At 55.2% G+C, this 11,186-nt stretch overlaps 1 protein-coding gene across 1 annotated transcript in view; it reads left to right on the top strand.

The window, feature by feature from the left end:
* FAM120B (family with sequence similarity 120B) overlaps positions 1–10,735 on the top strand; it is a 70,581-nt gene extending 59,846 nt beyond the window's left edge. The window contains exons 7-9 of the mRNA XM_042782260.1: positions 1,261–1,369; positions 2,759–2,851; positions 10,680–10,735. Of these exons, the coding sequence (XP_042638194.1) occupies positions 1,261–1,369; positions 2,759–2,851; positions 10,680–10,735 (258 nt within the window). The remainder of the gene's footprint in view (positions 1–1,260; positions 1,370–2,758; positions 2,852–10,679) is intronic.
* Positions 10,736–11,186: the final 451 nt, after the last annotated feature.

Here is an 11,186-nt window from a genome sequence, read left to right as displayed (position 1 = left end):
CCCTCACACATTGGCATGGCCCTCACATACAATCACAGCCCTCATACATGGTCACGGCTCTCACACAAGGTCACAGCCCTCAGGACAGACATAGGCACAGTCACAGTGGCTGGACACAGCCAGGACAGTCAGCACGAGCCTATGTGGTCACAGTAGACAGATGTGGTCACAACAGCCAGGCGTGGCAGCCAGACACCATTGGGCATGGTCACAGGTGGGAAGCCGGTGGCCTGGACACACACGAGAGCACAGAGACGTCTGTGGATCCCAGCGAGCAGCTCACCAGCTGTGCTGTGTGCTCGTGGTCCCTGGAGAGAAAGACCTGCTTAGCAAGCCTTGGGCGTCTGCAAGGACAGCCCTAGGACCATGGCTCTGGTGAAGGGCTGTAGCTCTGTAAGCCCAGGGCGTGAGGCTAGCTTCTGCTCCAGGCCCCCAGCCTCATGCTCACACTCATCTCTCTCATTCCCATTCTTCCCCTTGGAGAACACGCAGTCCCCCACACGTCACACTGACTTGACGTGCAGTGTGACTGGCTGTGTGGAAACATCTCCTGACGGCGGCCAGTGGAGGGGCATTGGCTGCTGGGCCAGGTGTGTGGGGACAGTCAATGTACGATCCAGGGAAGGTTTCCCAACGGGCTGTCAAGCCAGCCCGTTGGGATGTATCCTGTGTCCATGGGCAGGAACAAGGCAGCCTCAATCAAGCCAGGGCCTGTCGGTCTGTTGAGACACGTCAGAGAAGGCCCTGGGTCGCAAGTCCGTCACACACTCACTGCTCCCGTGTGTCAGGAGCTGAGTGTTCAGAGCCCAGAAGCAGCTGTACTCATGTGTGGAGAGGAAGCAGAGCAGTGAGGAGCAGTTTCAGTGCAGCCAAGGCCAGGGGGCCAGCCCTGTTGGCCTGAGGCTCTGAGTCCTACCATGTCTCGTCCTGTCGGCTCACACCTTACAGATAGTGCCAGCTGTTGGTAGGAAAACAGGAGCTCACCCCAGTCTGCAGCTGTGTCGTGGGACCTGGTGTCACACTGTGGTCCCCACCTGATGAAGCCAAAGGTTCTTGTGTGTGAGTTACCGGCCTGCTGAGGGCCTGTCACTGCTCGCAGAGCCCCTCGCTGCCCGCGGGGTCCAGCCTGTGGTCAGGGGCTCCCACGTCTGTCACTGCCCATGGGGCCTGGCCTGCAGTTGGACTCCGCTGCCCAGTGCTGCCCGCAGGGTCCAGGTCATGTTCCATGAGGTGCAGCTCACACCTGTGTTGTGTTTGCAGGTGTCTCGGCTGACGCAGTTCCACAGCCTCAAGTCCGTGGTGGTCAAGGCCTGCCTGAGGGAGGGTAGGCACATTGGGAGCCGACAGCACTGGGGCTCTTACCCTACAGGTGGGTGCAGCACGGGGTCACCACAGGAGTGGGTGTGGTGCTCCAGGATGCAGGAGGATTCAAGGAAGCTAGGAGGAAAAGGGAGCTTAGGGTGGTGGGCTCTGGCTGGTGCTATGAGCTTGTAGGACAGGCAGCCTTCCCTGGAGGCCAGAGCAGACCACTTACTGGATAAAAGGAATTAGGAAAATTCAGGATCTAAAGAAATCTAAGAACGCGTAACGACCTTTAACCCCATCACTGAGGTGGCAGTGTGTCTGTGCTCCGAGTGGCCTGACTTCCAGCCCCATATGACACGGGGCTTGTAGCACACCTGCCTCCTCGCTGGGGAACTCCTGAAGCGCGGCCACGCCGTCTCCTGTCCCTTCCGCCCATTCTCAGCTCTCCCTGCGCAACCAGGCTTCACGCACACCTGCCGCACAGGGCTCTTGCTTTGTTCTGATCGCGTCCGTGGGCCTGCAGAATCCTGGGTCAGGCGGGGTAGGGTCTTAGGTGTGTGTTGAACCCTCGTGAGGTGCCCGTGCAGCTTTCAGCAAGAGCTTGCTTGTGCTCCAGGAGATGGAGATGCATCTGCAGACTTGATGCTGCTTGGATCTTCAGTGAAGCCAGGCCACTCGTTTTGTTAGTAATCTTTGCATTTTTTTTATTATTAACTCACACGCTCATCTGGTTAGTGCTAGAGTAACAGAACTAACCCCAAACCACTGCCCATGGGGTGTTTTCAGGACCTGCTGGCCTCAGCCCTGTGGCTTACTCCCAGCAGCTTGTTAACTTGCTATGTGAGGTCAGCTACCCTGGGGACTGCTCTGAGTGCCCCCCCATCCCCAGGAGGGAGAGGGTAATGGCAGGAAGGCTCTCATCCTGACGCCCAGCAGTACCAGCCCTGTCCGTCTTCCCTTCTCTGTCCCCTGCTGTCTCCTACCAACCAATGAGGATTGGAAGACTGGGGACTCCGGTGCAGGTGTTCAGCAATCTCAGTTAACCCAGCACACCCTGGACCTGGCACCTGTGTTACGCTGCTCATTCCTCTACTTTCACAGCTCTGCTGGGGGACTAGACCCTTCTGGCTGGGGCGGATGGGGGCTAGTCCTCATGTTGGGGCCTGGCAGCTCTGCCTGCTGCCCCAACGCAGGCCCACATGAACAGTGATGGTGGACAAAGCCAGTCAGATCCTGTTCTCCCCCATGTCAGCCTTCTGAGTGGCCTGGCCCCACCACTGACCCTTCTCAGGCAGCCCCATCTGCATCGTTGGTGGGCCCAGTCACTTCTCTGACTCTTCTCGGGTGGCACCTCTGTGTACATTGTCAGGGGCCCAGTCCCTCCTTCCTGCTGCCCTTATGGGCTCTCAGAGAGATGTTTGACGGCTCCTGAAGTGCTGATTGTGTTCTGCAGGGCAGTGGACAAGACAGGGCTCCCGCTCCCAAAGGATGAGCTCCAGGTGCGGCCGCCCAGGCCGAGGGCAGCCCTGGATGGACCAGGGGCCAGGTAAGATGATGACAGCCAGTGCAGCCCCACCGGTGTCTGTGAGGTGCTACTGTCCCTGTGCCAGTCGGGAGGTGGGTGGTCTATTGGGAGTCTGCTCTCTGGACTCCAGCCTAGGCTGTGGGGCAGTTCCTCACACAGGATGGACTCCACACCCACGGGGACAGGCATGCTGGGAGGCAGGTGGGCACGGCCTGCCCTGATGGCACACAGTGCCCCCTGGAGTCTGGTGTGTATGCAGAAGCCTGCGTGTGCTCCCACACTGAGGGGTGCTCAGGCAGACAGCTGCCATCAGCTTGTCAGCCTGGGCAGGGAGAGCAGGGACATCGGGCCTGCTGGGAGGAACCGCGGTGGGAGGGCACTGGGGCAGGTATCATCGACTGTGCTGCCATCCCCAGAGTTGGGCGGTGGAGCCACTGAAAGTTGTTACGCAGACGAGAAACAGCGTTTGACTGGCGTTTCTCGATTACTGTGCAAATTCAAGTTGAGGGAAGCAGCTCAGTGAAGGGTTGGGACTTGGCAAAAGGCCCTTAGGGATTCTAGGCCTTTACGAGCAAAACCCACATACAGACACTTTGTGAGGAGACGTGTTTCCTCCTGGGTCTTCACTCCTTCAGCCAGCGAGCAGCGGTTGGGGTCGGGTAGCACAGCTGTCCGGAAAGGAAGGCCAAGCCTTGCCCTCCCTGTCTGTCAGTCCCCCTCCCTCCACCATCTCAAGTAAGGTGTCTGGGAAGCTCTCTCTGAGGTCTGAGGTGAGGATGGTGAGCAGGCCCCATGTCTGAGGGAGGCCATTCCAGGCAGGAGAAGCTGTTGGAAAGGTTGGGGGCCCACGAGCGAACGAGGGCTGAGCCTTAGAGGCCTCAAGGACACTTGGGTCCGTGCTGGTGACATGCATTGTGGTGATGGGACCCAGCATGGTGGGAGAGGTGCCTACCCTGCCCCATGTTCCTTGGGTCCTTGGACTGTCCCAAGTGCATCACACTTTAGGCCTTAGACGGGAAGCTGGGAGTGGGACTGGCCATGTTGGACTGACAGGCTTGAATGTGCCTCAGTGCCATGCTGACTCGATGTGGTCGGCTCAGAGCTGAGCAGGCATCACGGCCCGTCCTGCCACACCTCAGATGCCCAGTACCCTTGATGACATTATGAGTGGCACCCAGGGATCAGGCCCCACATGAGAGTAGGATGGGACAGCAGTGGCCACCAGAGCAGGTGAGTGACATGCTGGCATGCTGTTGGCCTTGCCTTTGGTGGAGTCATCTGAGTGGGTGAGAACAGTCTCCCTGGGGTAGAGCCTCCTTCTCCTTTTCCTGCTGGCCGTGTGTCCCGCTGGGTCTGCTGGGAAGGAGCAGGGCCTATTACCTAGCCTCCTTTCCTCCCCTCTGAGTCCAAGATGTGGCAGACGGGATGGACAGGAGACCATCGGGGTGCAGATGGTGAGGCTGAAAGTGAAGGCAGGGCCCACGCGGGTGGGCTGCTGTGTGTGGCTGTGTTGGCACCCTTAGCTGTCACGTGTCCTTACTGGGTTTTCCCGGTGCCAAAGGCAGGACATGATGCATGTACTAAATATGTCTGTCCGTCCACTGTCTTTCTCCACCTCAGACACTTGCCTGACGTGGTCCCTTGGGCCCTTCATTGGCATCGGGCCTGATGTTCCCTCTAAATGTCCCCTCTAGCTCTGGATTCTGTGAGCGATAAGAAGGGAGGAATGTGTTTGTCCCTGACAGAACGCATCAGGAACGTGCCTAATCCAGCCTACCGTAGGAGTCAGGTTGAGGTAGACCTGTATGGCTCTCAGATGTGCCTGGGAAGCCCTGGGAGTGGGAAGAGTTTCCAGGTCTACAAACCTCTCATTTTCCAGAGGCGTCTGCTGCTCTGGCATCAGACAGGCTGTGTCTCTGAGCCTCCTTCCACGCTCAGCGTGACCTGACCTCAGCCAGGTCCTGCATCCTGCACCCATTCTGGTCTGGGTCTGAGGCATATCTCACAGGGCGACTGTCAGGACTGGAAACAAAGGGTTGCATCTGGCACACCGTGGGTGGGGTTCAGCCTTCCCGTTTTACCTCTGTTGTCTGTCTGAATGTGGATATTGAACTCTTTTATAAAACAGGCTTTCTTACTGAAAAACAAATATTAATTATACATCAACAATGGCGTTCTTTTAGAAACTCATCTGAAATAAAGCAAACAAGCTGGAGCTGCCCATGTGGACTGGGATTAGTTTCTGCCATCAGCCAACCCTGCGAGAAGCTTGTTGCTTGCAATTCCAGTTCCTCCCCAGGCAGCACCTCCACCTGGCAGAAGTCTTCTCTGAAGGCAGGTCTGTGCCAAGAGGGCGTCTTGTGAACGTTCGCAGAGACAGCCACTGTGACTGGCACAAGCCAGCCCAGGAGAGCCTGCCATCCACAGATTTAGAGGAAACCGGAAGGCGAGTTCTTCACACTCTGTTAGCCAGGGCTCTCCTAATCCAGATGTGAGTCATTGTACTCAAAAGAATCAGTCAATGATCACCCGTTTCGGGAGGTGGTATGTGATCAAGAACCGATGGTACTGAAGGAAGAAGTCAAAGCTGCACTAAAGGAATTGGAAAAAAAAAAAAACAAGGCTCCAGGAATTGATGGAATACCCATTGACATGTTTCAACAAACAGATGCCGTGCTGGAGGCACTCACTGGGCTATGCCAAGAGATTTGGAAGGCAGCTACCTGGTAACTGACTGGAAGAGATCCATATTTGTGCCCATTCCAAAGAAAGATGATCCCATAGAATGTGGAAATTACTGAACAATATCATTAAAATCGCATGCAATTAAAATCTTGCTGGAGATAATTCAAAAATGGTTGCAGCAGTATATTGACAGAGAACATCCAGAAATGCAGGCTGGATTCAAAAGAGAATGTGGAATGAGGGATATCGTTGCTGATGTCAGATGGATCTTGGCTCAAAGCAAAGAATACCAGAAAGATATTTGCTTGTGTTTTATTGACTACTCAAAAGCATTTGACTGTGGGGGTAATAACAAGTTACGGATACATTGAGAAGAAAGGGAATTCCAGAACACTTAACTGTGCTCATGAGGAACCCATCCATAGACCAGGAGGCTGTCATTTGAACAGAACAAGGGGCTACTGCATAGTTTAAAACCAGGAAGGGAGTGTATCACGGTTGTATCCTTTTACCACAGTTACTCAATCTGTATGCTGAGCAACTGATCTGAGAAGCTGGACTGTATGAAGAACACAGCATCGGGACTGGAGAAAGACTCATTTACAACCTGCCATATGGAGATGACTCAACTTTGAAAGTGAGGATGACTTGAAGCACTTAGTGGTGAAGAATAAAGACTACAGTCTGCAGTATGGATTGCACCTCAACATAAAGAAAACGAAAATCTTCACAGCTGTACCAATAAGCAGCATCATGATAAATGGAGACAAGATTAAACTTATTAAAGATTTCATTTCACTTGGATCCATAGTCAACACCCGTGGAAGCAGTAGTCAAGAAATCAGACGATCACTGGGCAAGTGTGCTGCAAAAGACCCCTTTAAAGTGCCGAAGAGCAAAGATGTTTCTTTGAAGGCTGAGGTGCACCTAACCCAAGCCATGATGTTTTTCAGTCGCCTTGTATGCATATGAGAGCTGGACAGTGAATAAGGAAGACCGAAGAGTTGCTGCCTTTGAATTGTGGGGCTGGCAAAGCATCGTGGAAATCCCATGGACGGCCAGAAGAACGAACAAATCTGTCCTGAAGGAAGCGCAGCCAGAATGCTCCTTGGAAGTGAAAATAGCCAGACTTCAGCACACCTGCTTTGGTCGTGTTCAAAGGGACCACTGCTTCGAGAAGGATATTGTGGTAGCTCAGGTTGGCTGGGCCCGGCGGAGTGGCTGGGCAGCTGGAGGCAGTATTCCCCGTGATGAGGCTGTAACCAGCTCCAGGTGGAATCTTCTGTGAGCAGCTGAGTAGCCGCCCGTGGGACGTGGTCTGCGTCCTGTATAGAAGGAGAAGCTTTGAGAAAGGTCTCTGAGCTTTTTGGTGTGTTCGGACCCTGCATTTAACTGAGTCTTCATTCAGTAGTCTGCTGATTATAGAATTATTCCTGTACTTGAACCAGTGGCCTGCTGTGTTGTTTGATAATTTGGGGACTGTGCCGTTTTACTTGTCTGTCTGGGGTTTGTCGGTCTTGGCATCCAGCAGCTGCCTGAGTTAAGAAAACCCTCTGGCTTCAGTGGGCCAGGAGCAAGAGGCAAAGCTGAAGCCCAGGGTCAAGGAGCCTTCACCCAGCCCCTAGAGCTGGGACTTTGAACTCAGACTTCTAGCCTCCTAAACTGTAAGAGAATAAATCCCTGTTTGTTCAAGCCACCCATTTGTGGTATGTGTCTTAGAGTGGCAGTGGAACTAGGTAACCAAAACAGGTAACATGCTTGGTGAGTGGAGGGTCAGCAGAAAAGGAGAAGACCCTCAGCAAGATGGCCTGACACGGTGGGTGCAGTGGGCTCAGATGTAGCAGGGATCGTGAGGCTGGCACAGCACCTGGCTCTGTTGTACGTGAGGTCGCTGTGAGTCAGAGCCAACTTAGTGGCACCTAGAACAACGACAACACCACAAAGAGGTGGGTTTCTTCCAGTTCTGTTGGCCGGGAATCTCAGTGTCCGGCAGTCTGTCCTTCTGACGCAGACTTGAATGGATGGTGGGTGCCCAGCTCTGACCTGTTCCCTGCAGAGGGGAGAGGTCTCGCTCCCAGTCCGGGTCCAGGTGACTTGCAACGTGGTCCCGGCTCTGGGGCAGGTTGAAATCAGACCGAGAGCACTTCAGCTGGCACTCAGCGGAGGGAGTTTGCTCCCAGTGCACCAGAAGTGATGGAGTTGAGAAGGGAACTGGGTGAGCTGAACAGGTTGTGTGCAGAACAAGAGAGTGTGGTGTTGGAGATCTTGTCAGAGCGGCTGGAGTGTGGCCTGCTGGGGCCAGACCTGGAGAAAGAGGCAGAGTAGGGGGTCCAGAGCAGTGGGCCAGCAGGGTTGAGAACTCAGTTGGTCTAGGGGTTTAGTGCCCCAGGGATGGGTGGAGCTAAGTGTTGGCATCTGAGGTATGACTGAGGCAGTATGTTTACACAGGTGGGGATGAGGGCTGTCACCACAGGGGCTGTGGGGGTGAAGGCCATCACCACAGAGACTCTGGGGGGTGAGGGTTGTCACCACAGGGGTTCGGGGGTGAGGGCTGTCACCACAGAGACTCTGGGGGATGAGGGCCATCACCACAGAAACTCTGGGGGGTGAGGGTCATCACCCCAGAGACTCTGGGGGGCGAGGCTCATCACCACAGGGGCTCAGAGGGTGACGGTCGTCACCACAGCGGCTCTCAGAGTCATTGTCATTGTCCTGTTTCTGGTGGACTGCAGAGAAGAGCACCTGCTTTCTTGGGAGTCCTCTTCATCCTTCTTGTTGTTGTGTTAGGAGCCATGGAGTGGGTTCTGACTCACAGTGACCCCATGTACAACAGACCAGCACACTGATGGGTCCTGCACCAGCCTCACAGTTGTCACTGGCTTGAGCCCATTGTTGCAGCCAACATGTCACACATCTCTTTGAGGGTCTTCCTCTTTATTGCTGACCCTCTAACTTTACCAAGTATTGATGTCGTTCTCGGGCGATTGGTTCCGCCTGACAGCTTGTCCAAAGTACATGAGACAAAGTCTGACCATTCTCCCTTTGAAGGAGCGTGCTGGCTGCCCTTCTTTAGGACAGATTTGTCTCTTCTGGCAGTCCATGGCAGGCACCATGATGGGCACACTTTGTTTTAGGACAGCACTTGGCACATGGGAGTGAGCCAGGCTGATTGGTGTGAGTATGCCCGCCATGGCCAACAAGCCAGTGAGCGCCCAGAGGAGCCATGGGGCAGTGGGACTTCATTTTGAGCCATGGCTGGGCTGACTGGGCGTTGGCTTTCACTGAACTTGTCTGTGCTTCTCACCTGACCCCAGATGTCCTGAAGGTTGGTGTGTGTGTGTCTAACTGCAGATTACGACCCAGCCCGTTTCTGTGTCTAACGCTGTTTCAGGACAGTACTTACATGTGACTTGAAAGCCCAACAAGCAAGGCTATTGGCATGAGGATGCCCACCGTGACCGACAGGCCAGCGAGCGCTCAGAGAAGCTGTGTGGGGGCGCAAGTTCATCTTGAGTCACACTGAACACAGATCCCACAGCCCAGCTCCTGAGTGACACAGGAGGCAGGGAGCATCCTGGACATCTGCCTCTCACCTCACTGTCACCAAGTGAAAGGGGTCTTGGCCAGAGCAGTGGCCTGGGGAGGGAGAATTGGGGAGTGCAGGCCTCCTCCACAGGGCTTGCAGAAACCCTTCCCGTTTTATCGGCCGCATGGTCACTGTGTGACCTGAGCTTCCAGCAGGGCAGCAAGACCTTGAGAAGCTGTCCTGCCTCTTCCAGGCCACTCAGGAGTAGTGAAACCCTAATGGCCTCCACAGCCAGAGCTGATGGTGGCTGCCTGGGTGACACCGACCCTTCTGATAAGCAGTTCTTTGAGTCAGATGGGTGGGGAGCCCCTGGAGTCGAGGTACATGAGGTGTTGGGCTGGGTCGGCGTCCATGTAGGAGTTTGGGAACAGAGGTGGAAGGGATTCAGAGTCTCCTGTGAGGCAAGATGTCAGCATGGACTGTGGCCTTTGCAGCTCGCCTCCCCTGGAGGGACGTTTCAGGAAACTGGTGGTGGACACATCTCTGGACTCGTGTGTTTCTGAGTAATGTGTGTGGCTGTCCGGGGGCGGGTCATGCTGTGTCGCCGGAGACGCAGACAGGGCCCAGGAAGAAAGTAGAGATCATTTCTAGAGCACAGTTAATGTGAGGTTCTGGTGTTGGTGGAAACACTAAGAGCCTGGTAACTGCACACAGCTAGCAGCCGGTGCTGACCCCACCTAGCCAGATGGGGCGTGTCGGGTGCTTGGTCCCCGTTCAGCCTCATTCCTCACACCGAGGCATAAAGTGGAGTAGGAAACTCCTGAGTCCCAGCCAGAGGTGGTAGCCTCACCTGGCCCAGGTGGCCAGCTGGAAGCCTTGGGTGTGTCTCAGATGCTGAGGGGAGCTAAGCCTTGTCCTAGGGAACAAAGGGCAGCTCATGAGGAACCCTCCTGCCCCCCACTGTGGCCCCTGCTGCAGGCCAGCTGTCGAGGTGGAACGTGTGAAATTCCCCAGGCAGTTCTCAGCCCCTCACCCCTGGAGCCAGGAGGCTGCTGCTGTAAATCCCTGGGGATGCTGGAGCCCCCACTGGTTTTGGACACCTCCTTCTGCCCACCTCACACCTCTCCTAGAGGTGTCAGGGGGAAGCAGCTGGAGAGCTCTGTGGGAAGACTGCATCTTCAAAGCCTGGAAAACCACTGCCCTGTGTGCCAGTGGAGGCCCCTCCTGATGCCCGGCCCAGTGCCTGCCCTCTGCCAAGGCACGGGGCAGCAACTGCTCTGCGGACCAGAGAGCTGCACCAGGGCTGTCTTGCTCTGTGCTAGAGGAAATCCCAACCCAGGGCAGTGCCCAGTGTCCAGCTGTGGCACAGGGGCAGCTCTATGCTTCCTCCCATGCTCCCTGAGTCAGGTCCTCCCACTTGGACGGAACAACTAGAGGAAACTGTTATTGACAGGTGGCCACACTGAAAACAGAACAGCACCTGCCCCCAAAGGCAGCTGGCCCGTGGCTGTTCCAGTGCTTGGGGAGGATAAATGTTGGAGGAGTTGTCACTGTGAAAGGTACTCAGGGACATGCAGTGGCTCCCGTGTGAACGTGCAGAGGCTGAACTCCTGCTTTCGGTTTTTCCCTCCGGCCCAGGAAGCCGACAGCATGAGCGTGACCAGTGGAGAAGTCCTGTGTCATCTTCCCGGTGAGTGCTCCCTTCTGCCATGTGCTCCACCAGAGATGAGGGCTTCCATGCACGTGAGGTCCTCAGAGCCACGCTCAACCAGGGATGGGGACTTCTGTGACACACTGGGTCCTGGGCCTGAGTGAGTGTGGCGTTTTAGTTACCTAGTGCTGCTCTAACAGAAATACAACAGATGGAAGGCTTGAACAAACAGGATTTATTCTCAAAATTTTGGAGGCTAGAGGCCTAAGTTCAAAGTACCAGCTCTAGGGGCTGGTGAAGGCCCCTCAACCTTGGGCTTCAGCTCTGCCTCTTGTTTCTGGCCCACCGAAGCTGGAGGCTTCTCTTAACTCATACATCTGCTGGCTGCTGAGGCTGATAAACCCAAGGTTGACAAAAAATAGCACAGTCCCAAGATTACCAAACAACACAGCCGGCCACTAGTTCAAGTCCAGAGACAGTCCGAGATCGGCAGG

This window comes from Orycteropus afer, unplaced genomic scaffold (assembly GCF_000298275.1).
Source record: "Orycteropus afer afer isolate SDZICR_OR568_19922 unplaced genomic scaffold, OryAfe1.0 scaffold00273, whole genome shotgun sequence".
Lineage (NCBI taxonomy): Eukaryota > Metazoa > Chordata > Mammalia > Tubulidentata > Orycteropodidae > Orycteropus > Orycteropus afer.
Note: the sequence above shows the minus strand (reverse complement) of the source record. Positions and strands in the feature narration are given on the sequence as shown.